At 36.5% G+C, this 25532-nt stretch overlaps 1 protein-coding gene across 3 annotated transcripts in view; it reads right to left on the bottom strand.

Annotated features, from left to right (window-relative positions):
* The window catches only part of PTGIS (prostaglandin I2 synthase), a 54318-nt gene extending 36753 nt beyond the window's left edge, over positions 1–17565 (bottom strand). Inside the window, exon 1 of one of the 3 annotated variants that reach the window (XM_039351231.1) lies at positions 17081–17565. Coding sequence is in view for 2 of the 3 variants with exons in the window: in XM_039351232.1 (XP_039207166.1) it covers positions 6222–6316 (95 nt within the window). In the remaining variant the exon portion in view is untranslated. Of the gene's footprint in view, positions 1–6221; positions 8344–17080 lie in introns of those variants that run through there. The other 2 variants (XM_039351232.1, XM_039351230.1) reach the window with 2 other exon arrangements.
* Between the last annotated feature and the right edge of the window lie 7967 nt (positions 17566–25532).

Below are 25532 nucleotides of genomic sequence, written 5' to 3'. Positions count from 1 at the left end.
GTAGACACTGGCTTAGGGCACCAAAGCACTTAGGGGGCATCAAAAATAGACAGACTAGAAGAAAAATGATTAAATGTTAAATTTAATGTCCTTTATTGCAGGAATATAAAAATGTTAAAATAATTGTTCTAAAAATGCAAATTCTCACATTGGCGAGCAGTTGGTGCATAGTTAATGTGGTCTAGGGATGCCATATACCCTTGAGCTGACCCTTTCAAAGCAGCTTTCCTATTTTAGATATAAGACATAAATTCTGATATGATGCTGCATTTTATATAGATTTTTCTCCTCCTCCTCCTCCTCCTCCGCTCCAACAGGTCCCAAGAACAACAACTATCCAGAAGACTGCATTGCTAGGAACTGCTAAGATCCTGTGCAGAATCTTCGAACTCCCAGGCCTCTGTAGAGGACCCAAGATTGAGGAAGACATAGACCATCCAATATTAGGATGGAAATGCAATACATCCAACTACAGCATGGACTGTGGTCACCTTGTTCAGGAGCCAGCAAACAGTTTAAGGTTGCTGCTGCTGTTTCTTCTTCATTTTTTTGTTTCTGTTTATTTATTTACAGGATGTATATGGTACTCCAATTGAAATACACTTTCTATCTGCACAGGGGTACCACCAAGCAGATCAGTATCATCTGGCAGCTTTTCAAATAAATACTTGGCATTTGTAAAAGAATAGCCAATTCAAGAAAAGTTGGGAGCATTAACGTATCCTTTTGGTTTTACTTTGTTTGTTTACAGTTACTTCCTTCAAGACATGGAATAATATGGGCTGAAATTCTGTAAATGTTTTCCCTATCCATTCTTTCTTATATAATTAAAAATGTATATACTGTAGGTAGCCAAAGTAATTTACAACTAATTAATCCTAGAAAAACCTGCACATAAATCTTGAATCTTATAGGTTGAAGTAAGTCAGCCTTTAAGCAACAGAACCTACTTTGAATAAACATGAAGAATATTGCACTACAATGCAATTATAGAAAACCACATAGCTCCCCCCCCCAGTTAATAGAGAATTTATTCAGTATAAAAACCACCCCCATTTCTAAAGACTTGGATAGTGCTTAATGTCACTCAGTAAATAAAGATAGCTTCTTACTTTTAATTTGAACTATGATAGAATTTTTAAAAACTAAAAGGGACATTTTCCCAGTTTTCTCTTACTAAACGATAGCTCTAACATTGAAACAACAAAATGTAAGTTTAAAAAATATAATCATGGCATTAAACCATTCATATATACACATTCTTTTTAAAAAGAAACATGCATGGAATGAGTAATTTTAGATATGTTGGGTCAAAATAATCAATAGAAAACTGAAATAATGACATAGTGGTAGAAGAGCAAATTTTCCAAAGAATACAATACCAGAGATTAAGAGTTGTTGAACCCAGCCATTCTTAATTTAACAAAGGCTTACCAAAATTGTGCAAAACTGACAGAGTTTGATGGAGACCATTTTGGTAGTCAGGTGATTTAACACTGCAGAGGCGGAGATATGAAACAGAAGATCAGGGTGTGTCACATGTGAACCAGACCCACATGTACAGAGTTCAAACTAGTTACCTTATTGTTCTTTGCCATTAATACAAGAATATTCCCATACTGGCAGTTTTTGCCTCAGAAAGACTAGATAAGGCTCAAATGCATTGGGGAGGCGGAGGGGTACTCTCTTGTATTTACATAGTGAGTCCAGGCTATGGTTTGGGATGGTTGCAGTCCGAACTATAAACTCTGTTGTACATACCCATGAGATCATGATTAGAGAGTGTGGTTCTCTAGAATTTTGAGTGAAGTTTGGAAAGTTTGCTTTTCAAAATATTTTAAGTCTATTTTAGGTCTTATACTTCATTTTTTAAAGCAATCATACAAATTGTTAGCAGTTGTGACTCCAGGGAACTCAGAAATGGGGGTTGCTACACTGCAGCTGGAAATTCTCATCCATGGGCTAAATGCATCAATTACTTTTAAAATACAAGTAGGGAAAGCATACGGATAGTGTTTCTCAACCTTAGCAATTCCCCAAGACCCAAATATCTTAAAGTTGTCAAGTTTGAGAAGCACCGATATAGAGCATGATTTTTGGATTTGGCTATAAAGAGGCATCTGTGTGAACTTTCCATTTTAATAAAATAATATGTCACATTTTTGTGGGTGCTTGTCTTACGAGCATGCTTTTGCTCTTTTGTCTGTGTTTGTCTGGAGGTGTCTACTAGATAAATATTCTTTGCTCTGGATCAAACGACAAGGAGGGAGGACAGTTCAGAATGGAGGAATTGGCAGTGTTGTGTGTGTATTGGCTGACTTTTTCTGGATTTTTTTTCCTTACCAGATCCTAGCAGGAGTCCATCTGTTTTTTATCTTGGTTTTTCTTTTGAGAGCTGCTCTTATACACGTTGAATGAGGTCCCATTCTGCAGTTTCCAGAGACTTATCATACAGGCAAGCAGATTGACAGAACTTGGAGCCTCTATATAAAATTACTTTCCAACATACTTAACTTCCAACATTCTGTTGGGTTGGAAAGAATCAGTGCATACTTTTTATCAAAATAAATAGCTGTCAAGCGGTATAAACATATCTATATATATATAATTAATTTTTCTTAGAAGTCTTTTAAGCAGCTGCTAAAACTGTTCTGTTATGGTTATAGTCATTAACTATTTTAAAAAGTCTCTTTGTTTTATTTTAACCTTTCTTTCTTACCAATTTTGTTTAAGCTGATTTTTTTTGCTATATTTTGTTTTTATGGTTTAATTATAAACAGCTCCAATATATACATTGGTATGGTTTGCACACTGCACTACCCATGATTTTAATTCAGAATTTGTATGATGAGTTTCACAAATGGCAACCTATAACATAACAAACCACAATGGAGCTTAAAAGGATGTGTAAAGCCACTCATATAGTAGAAGGAAATAGTGTTTCAAAATATTAATAAAATTAATAATATTAAGAAATAAACTTTTTATGATATGGAATGCCATCTGGTCTTCCAGATGTTGCTGTCAGCTTCCAGAAATTTTGCTTATTTTTTTGTACGCACACATGTATGCACAACATATGCACCTAGTTTTGAAAAGATCAGCACTCCCTTCACCACTGAAGGGACACTGCCTAATTCCTTGGAGATATTCTTAGAACCTAAGTTTTGTATATAATGTTCTATTATAAAATCAAATGTTCTATTATAAAATCAAATTATTACGTGCTTTTAAAAAATCATAAATAGTAGATATCTTATTGCTTTTCTATTTTATATTCTGAATAGATGGCAGAAAATAAATGTGTCTGAACAAGTCAAGATCCATGCTTTCAAGGAATAAGTTGAAGGAAAGGACTTTTCAGTTCTTCAGTTCTACTAGGTATTTTCATACATACATACATTAAGTACGTGCATATGAAAACTGTATCTGTATATTAAATGGAAGAAAATATTGTTCAGAAGTACACTTTATCCAGGTTAGAAGTGACATTTGGATAACGGGTAAATCTGAAATCAATCAAAATCGGAGAAAAATTCTACCTACAAACCAACAAGGTGAGTTTGATAACAATAGAGCTAATTTGGATTAGTAGTTAAGAAACCATGCTAAAAAGTAGGAGATTGTGAGTTCAAGTCCTCTCTTAGCCAGCTGAGTAGCTTTGAGCCAGTCAGTCTCTCTCAGCCCAACCTGCCTCATGGAATTGCTGTTGTGAGGAAAATAGGAGTAGGAAGGCGTGTTGGATATGTTCACTGACTTAAATTGTTTGTAAAAACGATAAAGGCAAGATATAAATAAATAAATAAATAAATAAATAAATAAATAAATGGAAATAAATGGAAATAAATAAGTAAATGGAAATAAATAAATAAATATTTATGAAATGGCATTGTGAGGGGGGTTGGGGACGTGGAGACAGGGTGCCTTCCAAATGATGGGATGCCAAGTTAGTTTTAATGAAAAATAATTTGCCAATGAACTAACCACAAGCCAAATGTCATGCCAACCATTTTTGATAGATAATTTGATCATTTTTTCCCAATAATCAATGTCTAGAATGCAAACTAGTAAAGGCTTCAAAGATGTTATTTGTTCAAGAAACAGAATAAAGAACAGCAAAGTCCCAAGTGCTAAATATTACAAAATACTCCATTCACCAAAAGCAAGCTGATGATGCTCAGAAAGAAAAACAGATGAGATATTTACCATTGCAATATTCACACGAATTTACATTTGAACTATTATGGAAAATACATCCCATACAGAATAAACATAGTGTATTAGCTAAGGCAAAACCACATCAGGTAGAAAGACAACTGTTTTGTTCCATAGCATCCTTCTAGCACATCTCCTTATTAGCTGCTCTCCTCACATACTCTGTGCAGAATGGCTATGTTTGCACAACTTTCTTAATTTGTTTATTTATTGTTAATATCTCAATTTATATGGTTGCCCATCTCAAGTTCATGAGTCTGGAATATGCCTCTTCTGTTGGACCTAATGGGACAGGTAGATACAGAATAACGGGGAAGAGGTGGCCCCTAAAATCCCCCGCCCCATGCCATGAAGGGCTTCACAGTTTAAAACCAGCAGCTCATAGAGCATGTACTGACTGAAGAGTGCACATACTGCCCATGGAGCTGCATTCTGTACCAGCTGTAGATGCTTTTGAATTAACCATTTTTGGATCCATACAACATACTGTATTCCAAATTCACTAAATAAATTTAGCTTGCATAGCCTGCTAAAGCACAAATTCCTGCCCATGGTTAATATCAAACAAGCTTAACATGCTATACTAATATAGCAGCCATGGCTTACCTGGCTTAAATCTTTTGAGGTTGTACCAACCAAGCTTTTCAAAAAAAGTTGTGAGCAGCATTTTCATATGACAATGTGAATCTATTGCTCACTTAGGAACCACAGACATTCTTAGACATAAAATAGAATCACAGGTTGGCACTTGATTTTCCAAACTGGAAAATTATGCTATTGGAAAATTATGTAATACCATTGCCACCAATCAAGAAATGTAGAAACTCTGGTGAATGCCAAGGAAAATACTGTGGGCAGACTTGGGGACTCCAACATAAAATAGAATATTTTGTTGTCAGATAATCTAACTCTCTTCTCAACACACACCCAAACATACCAGGTGAGATTTGAGACCTGCGTAATGGGTACATGTGTGAACAAAGAGGTTGCATAAACAGATTATCCCAAAGGCTTATCTAAGTCCAGCATCCTGGGAAATCCCAGGAATCTGTCAAACATAAGCTCCCTCCTACAGACAGATCCTTCAATTCTTATTTAAGGCAGATGGGCTTAGATTCTGTTTCCGGAAACAATGCAATCAAAATCAGTATTATTTTTTAAAAAGCATCTAATATTCTTATTAAAAAGACCTCTCATTTATTAGATGGTTTCACACAACCCAGCTGACTTACAGTGCTATTGCCTTTTTATATTTTAGCATTTTGCAGGAACCCAGTTGCCATCATTTTTAACTCATGACATAATAGTTTATCATTTGTGTGAGTTTATCCAGTTGTGATTTACTCTATAAACTACAGTTAAACATGATTGTATGTGTAAAAAGTGCATGGCTACGTCAAGGCTACTTTGCCATTGTTTCATCTAGGATATTTTTGAGATTTCCTACCTGGGCCAAAAGCTCTGGTATTTCCAAGTGATTTTTCCACCGAATTGCTAACCAGACTCAGGCTTAACTATATGGAGATCAACTGAGGCCATCTCAGTACTGTTCTGAGAACTCCACTGATTAATCATGCACTTAGCGGATCAGAAGAAGTACTGGTACTGGTATTGTACTTTCTTTCCTAACATTGACTTTCCCATCAGTAAGGTTGGATGATCTGGGATTCCCAGTCTGATGATAGAGAAAAAGTTTACCTGATCCTGTTTCTCCACCTCATAATTCAAATTACTCCCTCATCATACCTTCCCGCAAGGCTCTTGCCTTCCATTACACTTCCCACTCATTCCAAGCATCGTGAAGTGTAGGTCTCTAACCTCCGCACCTAACCTCACCTGTAAGGGATGGAAGCCCCATTCACTGGTGATATCCCACACTTATTTCTGTGCTCTGGGGTGGCTTTAGGTGGCCGCTTCCTCCTCCTCGTTGGCAGGGGGTCCAAGATCCCCCCCCCGTCCCGACCCTCCCCTGGACCCCCGCGGTAGGGATCCCGCCAGAGACTCACCGGGTCCTCCCGCTGAGCGAGGTCACCAGCAACAGGAGCAGCAGCAGCAGGAGGAAAAAGCCCAGCCAGCTTGCGCTGAGGAGGAAGGCGCCCATGGTCCGAGTAGACGCTCACGCTCTTTTCCCGGCGCGCTTTGTGCCCCGTCTGTGCCGCTCTCGCCTTTTTCTCGCCTCCGCCTTCTTTCCGGCCCCTCGTGCCCTTGGCGCTCCCCTTCTTTACTCTCCTTGCCAGCAGCCCCTTTTTGAAGCGCTCCGCCTCCGCTCCCGGTCCGCGTTTTGGCTTCACCTCAGCCTGACCGCAGAGCTCGCTTTGTGCAAGGGAGGAAAGTGGGCGATTGCGTCTGTCTTTCCTCACCTGGCTTCAGCTCAGCCCGAAGGGGTTGCTGAAAGATTTCAATCTCGTTTTTCTTCCCGGTGCTTTGAGAAGAGATTTATCGGGAAAAGGGAAGCCGTGAGCTAATCCCAGGGAGTCCAGATTTCCTCAACCGGGCGCTCTCCCATTACTTACGGCACAATTGGGATAGGGCGCGGGAAAGGAGCAAAATGGAAGCAGGTTGCTTCAATGCATTACAATTCACCTGAAAAAGCAGCTCATAAATTGATGGGTTGATCTTATTTATATGGTCACACATTGCAGATAGCAGGACAAAACAACAAAACAATTTCAGAAACATTCAAAAAATACAAAAAACATATTTTAGGAGGCTAAGAGACAGCATCATACTTCAAACCATGGAGCCACCTAATCGAATTATTGTTTCCTTGAGATCCCCAAGCCTTTTGGCACAATCAGATTTTAAGGGACTTCCCAAAGGTCTGAGAGATGGGTAAAATCAACCTGGGGGAGGCAGGGATGTGGAGGACTCTCCTCTTCAATAAACTGCAACCTTCTTTCTAAAGTAGTCTCCATTTTGTTTATTCCTGGCTTGGACTGGATCCTGATGAAGATTTTTCCTTCCAACATTACAGTATAGTAACTCATATCCTTTTAGATCATAAACTTAAATCAACAGAGGATTAGCCCTTATTCTTACATTAAGGAAATTGGTGCTCAAAGGTCAAATGTTGCTACTATTCTGAGAATGCAGCAAGGTGACATTGTGATCCTCCTCCATCTCTTGGCAAACTGATTAAAGAAAGGAAGGATGACAACAGGTTCTGCCTTTAAACTGGGAAATACATCCCTTTCTCTTTGTAGGCTGTTGTGAATTTATTGACTGACTAATCCAGTTCAGTGTCACCTCACTCCAAACCAACAAGGTAAAGAAGATAGTAAAAGAAATAAGACAGAAATCCAAAAAACCAATAGCAAAATATATGCAATAGATGTCAAAGACATCTAACTTATGCCAAGACTTGGGAACCAGAAGGCCCTCTGGTTCTGATTGCTAGCCTGCAGGCTTAGATAAACAATACACACCTCTGTTAATGAGAGATGGCTTTGTGATGCATGGAGTTTCTCCAGCCTCTGCCATTCCTAGAGAGAGGAAATCTCTCTTTGATTTAGCTCTGGTGGACAGAACTCCAGAATTGTTCATGAACCAAGGTTGGAAAAGAGTGGAGATTTTCATGTTCCCATCAGCCTGCAATTAAAATTTGAATATAGATATCTCCAAGCTCATTTCAGGATAATGAAAGCAGCATTATGTTGCAAGATCTTTCCCTTTGGGATGTGCATGTGACATCATAATGTACCTACAAAGGGGACAGGGCTTGCCTCACAATAATGTGGCATTGCTTTCTTCAGACTCTCCACAAAGATGTAGCTGGAGAAACGTAGGGAAGTAAACAAAGAATCTTCCATATTTCTATACAGGTACAGAGATAAGAGCCAGTTTGTTATACAGATACTCCTGGACTTAGAACAGCTCATTTAGTGACAATTTGAAGTTACAATGCATTGAAAAAAAAAACCATTGGAAGAAAGTGGGACGGAAAAACCACTTCACAAATCTTGCTCAGAAAACCTCCAGGGGTTAATCAAGGAAGGCACCAGAAGACGGGACTGACTGGAAAGTCACACACAAATGATAAACTGCAATGTCAGGAATTTGCTTTAGGGTTTTCTCTCTTCTCTGTGATGCTTTATACTCTGTAATATTTGGAGAATTGGGTATAATTTCAGCCTTTTGTCATCCTTCAGGCTGTGTTCAGGATGATATATCTTTTTTTTTTAGAATCTTCTTGTGATCTGATAATAATCTCAAACCACTTTTGTTTTTTTAAGAGATTAAGGCAGACAGTTTTCCATTGTCACAGGCCCACATCATCCTGTGGTCTGTCTGGAATATGGTATTTTTGTTTGGATTTTTTCTTTCAAAATTAATTTGTAAGCTGATGCATGATACAATCTGGGCAGTTCTATATTTTATGTTGATATTACATTGTTATACTTAAAGTAAAAAGGCCCTTTGTCTTTTTAAAACATATTAATCATTTTTAAAAGAATAAAAGATAAAAATAAAGGTGATAAAAATAATTAATGCAGAAATATAATACAGTATCAGTAAGAGGAAAAAGGAGTTAACATGGCTGTACAGTTAGTGCTCATGTGCTAAGGAAATTAATGATAAAAAACAAAGTAAGTTGAATTATTTAACAATAGAAGAAAATATCTGAGTGCCCAAATCTCCATTGTTTTGTTATTTAAAGACACAAAGAAAAAAGAAAGACTTCTAAAACATAAATAAATATTTAGTTTCCAACTTCCCCTTTGTTATACTCCTACAATATACAATTTTATAAACATTTAAAATGTTCCTGTATTTCTGTTCTCAGTCCTTTAGTCAATTCTTTTTCCTCTTAAAAGCTATTCTTTAAATATTTATATCTGCCTTGCTGAATAATATAAGGTAGATATAGAAGCTACTCTTGCTTAAATTTGGTAAACCTGGGTTGTGAATATGTGCTGTTGAATTGCCATTATTTCATATTTTCCAAGTTGAAGTTCCCAGTCTTATATTGTTGGTAATGTATTTCTTTTCCAATGTTGCACTAAGTTTATTTTAGGGGTTGTTAATGTATACTTTAGTAAACTATATTTTGGAATTATGCCTAGTAAAAAAAGTCATAATATTTTCTAGTTTTTATTTATTTTTATTTTTTTAATTAAATTGTTTCTTTCTTGTGAGATTGAGCTGGTTCCCAAAGAGAGGTAAGAAGGATTGATCTGCACCTCTTCATGATATGGCCAAAAGATGTTGACCTTTTATTCACCAAGAAAATAACAGTTGTCTATCTTCTACCCTCTCTCTCATACTTTGGGCTTGAGGGTTGGGTACCAGGTAAGGTGTCACCTGGAAGGTAGTTGGTTTCAGTAGGAACTGCCAGACCTCTTTTCAAAACAGAAGTTGGGGTTAGGTTATGAAAACCTAGAAGCTTCAGAGAGAGGAGATTTGAGCCTTCCACCATGTAAACCTCAGCAATCTACCATATAAGTACTTGGAGATTCTTTGACAAAGAACAAATATAGGTTACTGTATTTAAGGAACTGATCTAGAACGTGATGCTCTTCCCATCTCACAAATGATCAAGAGAGATATTTGATTTACAGAAAGCAAAAATCATATAGAAAATAACTTTATTTGTTTAGTCATACACCATCGCAGGAGAAAAAAATGATATTGACAATGAAACTATGCTCAGAAGTATCATATATATATATAACATGTACAGATCAATAATATATTCAAAAGACTCATAACTTTTTTTTTTTTACCTGCTGAATTGCCTATACAAATTAGGCAGTCTGATGACCAGCAAACTGAAACTCACATACTTTGAACACACTAGGTACCCCAAAAATAAAATTATGCTTCAAAAGACTGAAGAAAATAAAATAGAAAGCAGTAGATATAGTGGATTGATAATATCATAGAAATTACTGGAAACTGCTTGGAAAATTTCAGAATGGGAAGTAAATCATGATGTGTGCATCCATCCATGGAATTAAACTTTACTTTGTGCAACCTAATTAAGTTTATTATAAAATTTTTATGATCGCTTTACTCAAGTGTTTCTTCAGGTTCCAATTTCTATCTAGGTATTATTGTTGTTATTGTTATTACTAGCACTGTTCCTCTTCAAAGAGTCTATCCAGAGCAGTAGACAACAATGAAAATGTTAGACAAAATAGTAGGTAAACAATAGTAAAAACAATCCAAAAAACATGCAAAAATTAAAACAAAACTCATCCTTAAGGTCATCCTTTATTAAGTGATATAAACTATTCCTTTAATTGTGTATGGAATTAACAAAAGAGTGAAACCTGAGTTATATCTCTGCTTCTATGGATCCATGAGGACAGGTACAAAGGTCCCAAAACTGTACAGCTGTTCCAGCACTGATGATTTTGTTGCATAACAGGGAGCTAGTAAAGTTCTCTTTATAGACACAGAAGGAGTCCCAACTGTACAACTCAACCAATTATCTGATATAAAAAAGAATATTTCCTTTTCTTCCCACTTGAACCCCACCAATCGTTCCACCAATTTATTCAAAATTAGAGATGTCAAAGATATATAAGGGAGAGTCTAATATAATTTTGGGGTTTAGTTTAAACTGTTTATGATATTAGAAATACTGTATATTATTGTTATTTTTCAAGTAAGAGGTTCATGTATTTTATATCTGTGTAGTGGATAAAACTGAAATTTATTCTTTTTCTTCCTTTCTCTCTTTCTTTTCCTTTCGCACTCTTTTTTTTTCCTTTTTCTTTCACCTTTCTTTTCCCTAACCCTCTTTTTAAAATCATATACTTTTGAAAGATAATAATAAAAAAAGAATTGAGCCTAAAAAAGAGAAAAGAAAGAAAATCGGAGGGGCTAAATGGGAAATTAGGTTTTCCTGCATCTGTAACAAATTTGCTAATTTAAGATATTTAATCATTCTCATAATCTGAAGATGTTTTCAGAAAGCAAACAAAAACATTGTGGCTTAGATTATTTCTTTCTCTTAAAGCGTGGCTTCTTTTAGTCAACTAGAAGAAGTTAGTCATACATCTTCCTTAGTCTGGTGCTACATGATCAGGGGATATGAGGATTAGTCCAAAATGTTTGTGGATTGCTGGTCAGGAAAGCCTGTTTCATTTCCACCGATAACTGATGGAATTTAAACTTTCACTGGGCATGTTTCTCTGATTCCAAACTGATTCCTTGCTTCTGTGATGCCACCATCTCATTTGGTTTTGGCAATGAAGCCAATTATTTATGTCTCATGAAAGCATATTCAAAACAGCAGTAAAACTTAACTTTTGTTTGAAATGTAGAATTTGGGGGGCATTCAGTTTCAATGGAGCCTCTTGATTCATTTTATCTCTCAGGTTTGGGACTTCAGTCACCCTTAGCTATTCTAAGGGGGAAAGTAATTTGATCGCTTTTCAGTTCCCCATCCTGGAACGGCTTAGATTTCCAGATATGTAATTAGGAAAATACACAGAGCATGAAATAGGAACTTAGGTGGGACGAATTCAGGGCTTTTTTTGTCATAGAACGCCCAGAACGGGGTTCCGGCACCTTTTTTGGATGGAACCTTGTAGGGTAGGCAAGGCGGGTTATATGACATGTGTGAGTTCCAGCACCTTTTTTTTTTCTTTCTTTCTTTTAACAAAAAAAGCACTAGACGAATTTATTTATTTCACTTTTGTATGCGAGTCCAGGTGAGTAGCTTTTTTTTTAACTGCAGGACTAGTGGCAGTTGTGTCTTCAGCTCCTCAGTATTTAGAGCAGAAGCCTTTTAAAAATCTAAAGTCTTAAAAGTCTGAAACCTCAGACTCCTTCTCAGAAATGTATAAATACATAGTATATGGACTGTATTATGAAGGACGCCAATTATGTACCAGTACACTTATCAAAGTATTAAATATATATATAAATATATGTGAATATTTATGAATGCATTAAATCAAAAGTAATTCAACAAGGCCTTTTAGTGTATAATAGTTTTTGATAGTGAGATGTATTAAAATTAACATTTTTGGGAATTGAGAGAGAATAAATAGCTTCATTGCTGACATTCATTGTTGAAAAGCTGAATTTCCATTATAGGTTAGTCAAAACAAAGTTGTAATTATTTGGCATCCAAATTCATATCCTGCCCACCCCCGCCTCCAAATTCCTCTGGTTTAGAAGTTGCCAGAAACGCCATCATCATTTATTTCAAGCCATTTTTGAAAGACTAAGAAGTAGAAAAAATGATATCCATTATCCAGAAATCTAATTTGCATTTGGGTTTTTTCCAATTTATAATACAGTTTTTTATACTGTAATGTACTTGTGATTTTTAAAGAGACTTTTATTATCATTACCATTATTAAAACACTTTCAGGAAACTAACCATGCTAAAATAAAAGAATATGGCATTAGAATTTTTGTTAAAAAAAACAAACCCTAACTATTGCAATTTCAATTCTATTTCCATGCAAGTGAATAATACTGTGTTCAGTTGGAGCTTACTCCCAAGTAAGTGGATATATCCACTTATCTGTGTTCAAACTCTATTAACCTGAATGAGATATACTCTCAAATAGGCTTGACTGGAATTTTTATTTTTAATTTCCTTTTAATATTTTAAAATACTAGAAAAAATATTTTAAACTGGAATGAATTAAAGATTGGTCAGGAGCCAAAGCACTAACTAGGAAAGTGATTCCTGAAGAAACATGTGACCACATTTTCCATTCAAAATATTCCCAAAGTTTTCATCATAAACTGCATTTGCCAAGAAACAAGTGCATGCATGCATGCATACAGCCTGGGATTAGAAAAGAGGAAAGAAATCCAAATGGTGGAGTTTCTGTGCTGTTAACTTTTTGACCTGGCAAACGTCATCAGCCACTCCCTGGTGCATGACTTAACAGATGAACACTTCCTAGGGAAGATGATACAGATGACTTGAATAGCTCATCTTGGTTACTGTTCCATTCAAACAGGAAACTCCTAATGTTGGAGAATAAGTTTAGGGGTGAGGTGGAGCAAAACAAAGGCTGGAAACAATTTCCTTGATCGAATTTCACCAAAGAATCCAACTACATCTAGGGCATCAATATAATAAATTAACAACTCTCTTTTTGCTATATAGAACTGTGGAGAATTGAAAAGAGATGCCGCACAGTCGCTTGGTCAACCTATTCTTCACATTCATCAAACATATGCCTTCTTACTGGAGAAGATGGAATTGAAATATACCTGGATTTGTGCCTTGTTCCTTTTTGCTGTTTCCCGCTAACATTTTTGCCATTGTTCTCTAAACCTATACAAAGAAGCTGGTTGTTTATAGCATATTCCCATATCTCTGACTCTGGGCACTAGTCTTGCTGCCATATCTGGGTATTCCCCTTCTGTTCCCTGTCTATATGCAGAAACAGGATTCATCCATTCAAATTTTCCACTTTATGCATCCACTTTGCTTCTTCTGCTAGGATAAAGCTCCTCCCGTTTGTAAGTATGTCACGTGGTGTATTTGGACCACACACCCACACAGCCCTACATTGTGTTTCTAGTTGGAATCATTTACCTTTGATTGAATATATACCATGAAGTCACTGCCAACTTTTAGCAACCACATGCATTTATCTTTAATGTTTATTTTTTTTAAAGTGCCCACCAGTAGTCTGTTCAGTTTCTCATAATTTCCTTGTCTCGCTAGCAAAGTATATTCAGATCTTGCCTCACAAAATATTTCTTGGCAGTTTGGGACTTTCCCTCTTATCTTTAGGAGTAAGGAAACACTCATTTAGTAAATCCATCCTCCCCCATGTCTTCCCAAATTCTACATCATCATGTATGTAAGAAGGCATTGGGTGGGTATGCTTATTCACTTCTTCCTAAACTACTATCTGGGGTTGAAGCTTTGCCTGATTTCTATGCAGGATTGCACCTTCCAAAATTCTTTTAAACTATAACCACATCCTATTCCAGCTAGTGTGACTAATTCTACTGAGTACAATTTAGGCAGCTTTTCGTGAGCTTACCCTGTTTTTGTATAAATACATCTGTTTCCATCACTCCCCCATTTGTTTGTAGGAGAAAGCCTTTTGCTTCTTTCTCTTAAAACGAAATCCAGATGTTATTTTGCTTGGCGTACTCCGGAAAAACTCTTAGCGGTAATATATACCCTAGAGTTAGGGTGTGCCCAGCTGATCCAAAATTGTGCTAAGTGCTTTGTGCACCATATCTGGATATAGTGACAACAGGAGAGATGAGAAGGCACAAGAGAAAAAGATGAAAAAGAAAAAAGTCAGAAAGATTGGATGTTGAGAAAGATTTCTCCCTTTTTTTTCCTTTTTAATTCCTTTTCCCAAAAGGGGGAAAATGAAACAATTGATTATCAAATAGTTCCCACTGTATTATTTTTAAGTGATATAAAGTGAAGAAATCATGAAACCAGATGAATTCTAGCCCTGCCTTAAGCATGAAAATCAGCTGGGTGACTTTGAGCCAGTTACTGTCAGCCCAATCCATCTCATAGGGATGTTGTGGGGAAAACAAGAAGAAGAAGGAGTATTAGGTATGTTTACTACATTGAGTTTGATACAAAAACAGGGCAGAATAAGAATCTAATAATAATAATGTTAATAACAACATATTACTAAATAATATTTCTAAAACCACAACAGTGTTGGTGGTTTCTTTTCTCAGTATTAATTTTTTCACAGTGGTGAAGCAGGCAACATTAGAGTTCAATAGCATTCAGTTCCATTTGTAACTAAAGATTAAATTCTTTTAAACCAAATGTAATGTCTAATTATTATTTGACTGAGCATTTCAAGTTTAGATGACAAACATACTTTCATGAGCAAATTAAGTTATCAATAACGTATCTCATAAAGTCAGAAAGCCCTTTTCTTAGTTCTAAATAAGGAAAATAAATATTGCAAGTTTTTCTCCCCGATGTCCTCCAAATTATTTCCAAATGTCCTGACTGGATTGTATTTCTACTATGAGTTATTTTCCACGGCCACAGAAAATGGGATCATTAAAAAAAAATAATTTAATTAATATTGATATTGCCATCCACTCCAGAAGAATCCAGGGTAGGGGTCTCCAAACTTGGCAACTTTTTAAGACGAATACTTTAGAGACGGTGTGCTTTTCATCTCTGGAAGTTTTTTAAGAAGAGGTTGATCAGCCATATCTCAAAGGTGGTTTATTCATTTTACTATACATTGCAGAAAGTTGGACTATATGAATCTTGTGGTCCCATTCAACTCCATATGATTCTGTTGTTGTTGTTGTTGTTGTTAATTGCGAAGTCGTATCCGACCCATCATGACCCCATGGACAACGTTCCTCCAGGTCTTCCTGTCCTCTACCATCTTCTGGAGTCCATTTAAGTTCACACCTAATGCTTCAGTGACTCCATCCAGCCATCTCATTCTCTGTCGTCCCTTTTTTCTATTGCCCTCAATCTTTCCCAGCATTAGGCTCTTCTCCAGTGAATCCTTCCTTCTCGTTAGGTGGCCAAAGTACTTGAGTTTCAACTTCAGGATCTGGCCTTCTAAAGAGCAGTCGGGGTTGATCTCTTCTAGGACTGACCGGTTTGAACGCTTTGCAGTCCAAGGGACTCGCAGGAGTCTTCTCCAGCACCATAGTTCAAAGGCCTCAATTCTTTGGCGCTCAGCCTTTCTTATGGTCCAACTTTCGCAGCCATACATTGCAACTGGGAAAATCATGGCCTGGACTATACGCACTTTTGTTGGCAGGGTGATGTCTCTGCTTTTTAGTATGCTGTCTAGATTTGCCATAGCTTTCCTCCCCAGGAGCAAGCGACTTTTAATTTCTTGGCTGCAGTCCCCATCTGAGGTGATCTTTGAGCCCAGAAAAATATAATCTGTCACTACCTCCATTTCTTCCCCATCTATTTGCCAGGAATTGAGAGGCCGGATGCCATGATTTTGGTTTTCTTAATGTTGAGTTTCAAGCCAACTTTTGCACTCTCCTTCTTCACGTGCATCAAGAGGCTCTTTAGTTCCTCTTCACTTTCTGTCATTAGAGTGGTATCATCTGCATATCTTAGGTTGTTGATATTTCTCCCGGCAATCTTAATTCCAATTTTTGATTCATCTAGCCCTGCCTTTCTCATGATGTGCTCTGCATATAAGTTAAATAGGCAGGGCGACAGTATACAGCTTTGCAGGACTCCTTTTCCAATTTTGAACCAATCAGTGGTTCCGTGTCCATATGATTCTACTGTATGGCTAAACCTGATAGTGGCCATTGAAAGAAATATAGTTTAGTGATACAGAATATATTCTGTGAAATCTCAACACCTTCAATCAAAAGGATTACTGTATATTAGCATTGATAGAAACTTCTTAAGATTGAAGCTTTTTGCATAAAATGTGGACTTTAACTGAACAGTATAAAGAAGCTCCTTAAGTTAACTTCTATTGTGCATTTGCAGAACCTTATGTTCCCTTGAATTCTGTTCTAGGCATTTGACATGGTTATTGCTTACATTTTTTAAAAAAATAGAACTATGTTGGAAGAACACCTATACAGTGACCTGAAGATCTCACCCATATTTGAATAAATATAACGTTTTACTACTATAAATGTCTTTAGAATGACTACTTAGCTCTGCAATAAAATTTACAGTGCTTTGAAGATGCACTTTGGAGCTGTGGTAGTGCACTGGTTAGAATGCAGTATTGCAAGCTAACTGTGTCACAGTCAGGAGTTCGATTCTGATGGGGCTCAAGGTTGACTCAGCCTTCCATCCTTCTGAGGTTGGTAAAATGAGGATCCAGTTTGTTAGGGTAATATGCTGACATTTGTAAACTGTTCAGAGAATGCTGCAAAGCACTATGGGATGACATATGAGTCTAAGTGTTATTGCTATTTGTTTCATACAAATTCATACCTTATAAAACAGTGAAGGTTGGTAAGCAATGGAACATCTGGTGAATGTAATGTTACTGCAGAATTAATCTTGATAAAAAGTGAATCTCAGGACAGGATGAATGGCTTACTATGTAAACATTTGGACTTGTTCAATTCTCTTTTCTATTGCTAAGTAGAAATGATAGATTAAGTGTAATAAAATAATTGGATGATTTAACTGGTGTAGTGCACAAGAAACTTATGTTCTGTGGCACTTTCTTTTAAAAAAAATATTTTTAAAGCTATTTACATTGTCTCTAGGGAAATATACTTAAACAATCACTACATAATAACAAAGGGTGAAAGAGAGGAGTTCCTGCCATGTAAGATGTTTAATGGTCTTGTGCTCATAAAAATAACTATAATAATTTAGATTCTGGACTGAATGATCTTTTAAGAGGCTTAATTTTTAGCTAATAATAATAATAACACAACAGCAACAGCAACAGCAACAACAACAACAATAATAATAATAATAAAGTTGGAAGGGACCTTGGAGGTCATCAAGCCCAACCCCCTGCTCAGGCAGGTAACCCTATACCATTTCAGACAAATGGCTGTCCAGTCTCTTCTTAAAAACTTCCAGTGTTGGAGCATTCACTGCTTCTGGAGGCAGGTTGTTCCACTAGTTAATTGTTCTAACTGTCAGGAAGTTTCTCCTTAGTTCTAGGTTGTTTCTCTCCTTGATTAGCTGGCAGTTCATATTATTTCATTTATTTTATTTCATTTGCTGGCTGTCCTGCACTGGGGTCCATCAAGCACACTGCTGAGAAGAACTCTAAACTTCCACAGCAGCGACTGTACAGGGGTATTCAGGGTGGATGCAGACAAGCTTAATGATGGCATTATTTAGAATGGCAGGAACTATGCAGCAAGTTTATTTGTTTGTTTGTTTATTCAGTTTAGCTTTGACCCTTAGTTGACCAGATTAATGTCAGGTATAAAGAACAAGGAATGCATGCTGAGTTCAAAGCACAAGAGTTTATTATTGCTACCAGAGACAAGAAACTGGTTAACTAAAGGTCAACGCTAAATTGGTGCTAGATAAGGGTCAATGGAATTCACAGAGGGTTTGACCTAGGCCTTTTGTGGCTGTGCAATGATTCCAAACTGATGACATATTTAACCTCTTTCCAGCTCAGCCTGCTCATCTCCTACAGTCATGAACATATCCCTTGAAGCCTACCAAGATCCATGCCCCACCTAAATTACCAATGTTTGTGGATTTTTTTTTAACTTCCCCCTCTTCTACATTCCTGAGTCTTCCCAAACATAATGCTTTTTTTCAAGCTTATCTTCTGTTTGTTTCACATGTTGCAAATATGTGAGCTTTTGCTTGCTGGTTATTGCCTCAAGAGAATAATTAGTTTTTAATTGATCTAGGACCAAGCAATTTTCTTTTCCTACAATCCATAGTACCCTTAGCAATGCTCTCAAATTTGTAATTCCTTCTTTCTCCTGCTCTTTTTTTTTTAATAATCAGATTTCCCAAATATATATTATAACTGGAAAAGCTATTGTTTTAACTATTTGGATCATTGTCAGAAAGGAATATCCTTATGCTTTATTATCCTGTTCTAATCTGTCATTGCCTTTCTCCCTAGGATTAAAATCTTTATTGCTCTAGCATGTTATCATCTATTCTTATGCCAAAATCAATAAAATTATCTACCATTTTGACTTTTTCATCATCTACTATGAGTTTGCCAAATGTATAGAAAACATTTAAAATCATAATCTATTTCATTCTCTTTGCTGGTAGTTAGGTGTTTCTTGACTGGCTCAGTCCACTGAAAATAACATCCAGATTGTTTTTATAGTGGATAAGGCAATAGGTTGGAGATAACAAGAAATTGCAATCTTTCTGAAACTGATGTGCTCTAAATGAGATGGACTAGAACTCCCTTAGCCAAAACAAAGATTGTCACAATAGAGAATGTACTTCACCAACAAGTGGAGTAACTTTTCTAATTATATCCCAACTACTGGAGGCTGCATGTTTATTTTAAAATGAACTCACAAAAGTTTGTTCTTTTTTTCCCCTACCTTCCAATTTTATGGATTTTTTTATAACAAGATGGCAAAAAATAAGGAGTACAAAAATACAAAAAATAAACAATGAAGGAAACAAGAAAATACTAAAAACAATTAACAAACACAAAAGGAAAATTATACAGACCCAAGAAAAGGCAGAAACAAGCACTTGATTAAATTAAAAAAAAACCAGAAACAAAATACCAATCCTAAACATACACACAGACTCTATATGGAAATCATTGTTTTACAAAAAAAATGTTAAAGGGTTAAAAATTAAATTAAAAATTATCAAGAATACTATGCTGTTGTAAAACATTATAGAATATAAACTGAAAAATATTGCTTCATTTTTTAATTATTTGAAAATATTGTCTTTTCCAAAACATAAATTACATATTTCCAAAAGCCAATCCTTAATATCTGGAATAATATCACTTTTCCAATTTCTCAAAATAATTCCTTTAGAAACTTCCACATCCAGTACAAACATAATTCCTTAGATTTCAAAGACTCACAGTAACATCTTTAACATTGAGAGATTTTGCTATAAATCTACTTATATACATTCTGAAGAGGACACAATGATTCAGAGGTTAATGATGCTGAGCTTGTCAGCTGGAAAACTGACAGCGGGGGTTTAAGACTCAAGTGCTGTGTGATGGGGTGAGCTCCCATTACCTGCCCCAACTCCTGCCCATCTAGCAGTTCAAAAGCATGCATATGCGAGTAGATACAAAGGTACCACTTTGGTGGGAAGATAACATGCATCTTCTGGCCACATGACCCCAGAAATGGCTTCAGATAAAGCTGGATCCTTCAGCTAAGAAATGGAGATAATCACCACCCCCTAGAGTTGGATATAACTGGACAGAACAAATCTTTACCTTTATACATTCTGAATAAATGCCAATAGTTTACTAGACTAAATTATACTGGTCCATAATCACATTTGTTCATTACCAACAAAGAAAATTTGATGACCCTCCTTTCAAATAGATTATTTGGGGAATCAAGTTGCCTCAAACTAGAATTTTTTGGTCACTCAAAAAATTATTTTATTTTGACTTTTTAAACATCATCTTTGAAACATTACTAATATCGCAGGGTTTTCTTTAATTATTGCATCTTGTGTATAAGAGTGGGATGGTGGCTTAGAGGTGAAAATGCTCACCTGCCACTCAGAAGGCTGAGAGTTCAATCCTAGGCAATGACAGATGTTTCTTTATCAGAGCACAAAGAGAAATTTTCTGCAAACTCAATGTAGGCATCAGGAAGGGCATCCAGTCAGTAAATGCTCAGCTTCATTCAGTGGCCCCAGCTCCAGCCCAATAAAAAGGATTACAGGGTCATAAAAAATGGGTCAGAATGTCTAAATTTAAATAAAATTAACAAAAAACAGTGGAAGAAAGAGCACGATTTTGTCTGTGAACAGTTCTGGTTTTTCTTTTTCACCTATTTTTTGCGTTGTACCCACAAGTTCATAGACCTCAGTTCAAAACATGACACCTTATTGAGTGGAGGAGGAGTCATAGGTGGGTGGGGAAGAGAAAGAATTCAGCTTCTATTAGAAAATGAGGGAGCCAGATAATGTTTACAGATAGTTCTCAAACTGCAACAGTTGGAAACAGAATTGCAGTTTCTAAGAGTGGTTTTTAAATGAGTCATTATGTGACTAGACCTAATTTTACAACCATTTTACTGCAGTCATTAAGTGAATCACCATAGTCATTAAGCTAACCCAGCTTCCCCATTTGATTTTGCTCATTAGGAAAGATCACAAACTATGATTTTTATTTCTTTCTCAAATTTTGAAAGTCCCCTTCTCCCTTATAGAGGGAGTCATGATCACATGACTACAAGATGCTGCAACTGTTATAAATGTAAGCAGGTTGCTAAGCATCGAAATTGTGATCACATGACCTTGGTGGTTGTGCAACAGTCGTAACTTCAAGGAAGGTTCATAGGCCATTTTTTCTGAGACCGTGATAACTTCATACTGTTCTAAATGAACAGTTGCAAGTGAAGGATTACCTGTCTCATATCACTTCTCTGACCTCAGGGCCTATTTCCAAGACATCCTGTCCAGAAAAACAAAAGGATGTCCAATGAACTGTAATTTTTTAAAAGTACTACCAACTCCAAGTGATTACAAAAACAAGTTTTCTTTATGGAAATGGTTTGCTATATTCCAGGGTGTTCTTTCAACTTTCCATTCTAATTTACAGTTTGGTGTTTCTACGGTCTTCCACATAAGTACTAACATGGTGCGATACTGCTTAGCTTTTTACAAAAGCAACTAACATTGGAAGTGTTGCTTCCTATTACAAAGTTTGTTACATCGAATTATGGCTGGCCCCATAATTTGAGCACCACACCAGTTTCTTTGTTGATTGTTTTACCCATACTTATTACTTCTTGACTTTATTTGAGAGTTCATATTTTGTCTAACAATGACTTTCACAGTGTTTACAATAATTCAAACATCACGATGAGACAAACAACAATACAACAAAATGCTATTTCCAAGAATTTATGTCTAACTGACAGATACAATATTTCCCAGCAAATCTACAACTTGCCAGAAGAGAACAATAGAAGAAAGCAAAAATAAATCATTGCTGGGGGGAAAGGCCTCACTGAGTGGTACAGCTCCACTTCCATACTATCTACCTATACAACCTTATCCAGGAAAAGCTAGGTCCTAATGGCCTTCTACAAGGCTAGAAGGGTAGGGGCCTGTCAAATCAATGGAAGGGTAGGAGAAGTCACAGCAAATGCATATTTCTAAGGTCAAACGAAATGGCAAGAATTCGGGGAAGAGACCTGGAGTGTGCTTGTGGGATAGGCAAATATTCTTAGGGAGAGGCAATCCCATAAATAACCAAGTCCCACACCATGTAGGGCTTTAAAGATGATAACCAGCACCTGGAATTGCACCCAGAAGAAAACTGGAAGCCAGTACAGCTTGAACACAATAAAGTTGTAACACAGGCCAACCTTTGGTCACCTGATACTACATGTGCTGCTGCATTCTGGATCAGTTGTAACTTTCATCTGGTCTTCAAGGTCAATCCTATGCAAAGTGCATTGCCATAATCCAACTGTGAGATGATTAGGGCATCAGGAACCATGAACAAGGTCTCCCTGTCCAGCAAAGAGTACAACTGATGCAAAGGTTTCCCTAACCATGACTATCATCTATTCATCAAGCAGGAGATATGATTTCAGGAGGACCCTCAAACTGTGAACCAACTCAGGGACCACATTCACAAAATAAGCAGCAATCTCCATGGATCCCTATGGTCCAATGACACAAAGATCTCACATCTGGTGTCTTCTAGGGCAGGGCCCCTCTTGTCCATCAAAGACTCATGAATGACAGCTACCACACCCTACTCCTGCCCTGGTATCCCAGGAAGGTACATTTCAGATAGCCCTACCTTCAGTGCCCAACCAGGATTCATCTACAATCAAATCATGGATGAGATAGGCTTTATGCAAGTCAGCCTAGAAAATGAAGGCTATATGTAGCCAACTTGCTCAGAAAACTAGAGAGAGAGAGAGAGAGAGAAATGAGTTCTAAATCCACAGTTCTAAATCCCAAATGAGCTCTATTGGCTCAAATTGTTGACGAGCCTATTCTAAACTGAGTAGAGATTTAGATGATCATAACCAATAATTTTATTCCAGAAACTGGAAGGGAAAACCTGATATTTCAGCCATCAGGGAATATGATCCCAATACTTTGCTCTAATGAATAATATCATATTGTAAATCTTGTCCTTGCTCATATCAGAGAGGAAGTTGGACCTTATTTTTGCAACAGTCATAATTTAATAATTTACCATTTTCTGTAATGTTTGTTCATATTTCTTACTCATATCTGATTTATGATGGAAGAGTAACAGGCCATTTGTCTAAACTAGCTCCAGTGTTTTCCTTTGTATCTAATAATTCCCTTCTTTTGTTGCCCAACCTCAACGAGAGAAAAATTAATGGAGTCATTTTTCTTGTTTGTTTGTTTTTTAATATGATCATTCCTGACTCTAAACACATAATTCATTGGGAGCCACACAAGTTACACACCCATATCAACTTTGCTTAATATTTCTCTTTTTTGTCATAACTCTGTACAAATACTGGAAATAGAGTATGTGAACAACGTCATAGAATTTCAAAATCCGGAAAAGATCCAGCCATGTCCTTGGCACTACATAACAGTCATGAGTCTTCTTTATGGAATTTGCGTAGTATCTATAGGTCCAATATTTGTAATTTATGGTATCAGTTTATTATTTTTCTATTATTCATCAGAAAGGTCTGCCATTGTTCTCTTTGTTGGGTTTTTAAGTTGAACTATTCAGTAAAAGAATTTAATGGTAATTTATGTGTCATTTTATCATTCATACCACAACGTGGATACTGGTAGCATATTTATTAAAAACTCTGTACTGAGCTTTGTCCTGTATGTCAACTTCAAGCCCAAAGTACTAACAAATTTTCATAGAATAACAAACTAAGGTAAAAATATGAGAATTGTTCTGCTAGAACCAGACTAATGGCTTCTTTAGCCCACTGTCTTATATAATGATCAAGGAGATGCCTACAGCAAATCCACAAACTGGACACAATAATAATGTTTTATTTATGTTCCTAGAACTTGGTACTGAAAGGTCTAGCCATCCCCCATGCTGATCATAATTCTTTGTCATCAAGATTACTAGCCTTAAATAACTGTAATCTTCATGCAATTGTCCAAACAAGGATAGGCAACCCTTTTGAGCCATAGTAATGGTCAGTCTTACAAAATGGCTGCTACGGTAGAACTCGATCAGTCACAAAAGTGATTTACTAGAATACTAACCAGTTGCCTAGATGTTCTTTATCACTATCATTACTAATGCAAATGCAAATTCACAATCTTGGACATTTTTAAAGCCGTTAGAACAACCAGTGAAATAATATTCTCTTAACTTACATAATTGTCATAAAGCTAAACCTCTCCTTGAAGAAAAAAATACAAATATTAACAAGCTAGATTATAGATAAACAGAAAGTCTAAATGAAAGTTATCTATGTACAGTAAATAAGGATATGTAGTTCATCCTGCTACCTAGTAAAAGACCATTTCTTTGCAAATATCCGTCTTTATTGTACAGAAAACCAGTATCAGTATCTTGTTCCCATGTATATTTAATCTGGATGTTTATACTGTTTTTATTGTCTTTATTGTTTTAAAATATTTTTAGTATACTTAATTGTAATGTATGTATAGGTAGTCCTTGAGTTATGATCATGATTCAGCCCAAAATTTCTATTGCTAAGTGAAACATTTGTTAATGTTTTGCCCCATTTTATGACCTTTCATAAATCACTGCAGTTGCCAAGTTAGTAACAGGGTTGCTAAGTGAATCTGGCTTCCCTACTGACTTTGCTTGTCAGAAGGTTGCAAAAGGGGATCCTGTGATCCCTGCAAACATCATAAATATGAATCAGTTGCCAAGTGTTCAAATTATGATCATGTGATCATAGGGATGCTGCAATGGTTCTAAGTATGAAAAACAGTCATAAGTCACTTTTTTCAGTGTTGTAACTTTGAACAGCCACTAAATGGCCTGTTGTAAGTTGAGGATTACCTGTAGTATGCAACGTAGCTCAATCTTTTTCAGATGGACCAGAATTAACTTTTACAGACCATTAAATGAGATGATCTAACTCCATAACTCTATAACTTTATAACTCTGTGACCAAAGACCTATAGGATTGCACCGTTAATAATTCTTGCCCTATTGCAAAGGGTGCAATGAAGACCTGATCCTAGCAATTTGCTAGTGTCCTTAGCCACTCAGTTTGAAAGCAAAGAATGTTTGTTTAATGCCCCTTGTCCAGGACAAAAAAATAACTGGGGGGCTTAATCGGTAACTGCAGAATGTCTTAAAGCCGGTAGATGAAACAAGCAACTGATGTTTTGAAAGCAAAAATTGTTCAAAGCAGTCGGGCTGCAAGAAACAGGCTGCAGGGCTCTACATCAAAGGACAGGAACAATTCTTATTCCTGGTCCATGGATGTTACAAATTAGTCCATTGTTTTTGCTTAATCAAAGGCCAGGAGCTGAATGTCAAGACATTTCTTTTTAGAACAGGGTGTACTTTAAAAAACAAACTATAAAGATGAAACATATACAAGTAGTCCTCGACTTACAACAGTTCATTTAGTGCAGTGGTTCTCAACCTTTTTAATGCCGTGACCCCCAACCGGTCGTAAGTCGAGGACTACTCAACTGGTGCAGCACCATTTGCAGAATGGGACTTTTGGCGGGCTCAGCAGGGCAGAGACAGCCTGGACAATTCCTATTGGCTTTGAAAGCCAATAGAATTAGACTCTATTCAAGAGAG

This window comes from Crotalus tigris, unplaced genomic scaffold (assembly GCF_016545835.1).
Source record: "Crotalus tigris isolate CLP2741 ecotype Arizona unplaced genomic scaffold, ASM1654583v1 scf7180000018371.15429387391:27106975, whole genome shotgun sequence".
NCBI lineage: Eukaryota > Metazoa > Chordata > Lepidosauria > Squamata > Viperidae > Crotalus > Crotalus tigris.
Note: the sequence above shows the minus strand (reverse complement) of the source record. Positions and strands in the feature narration are given on the sequence as shown.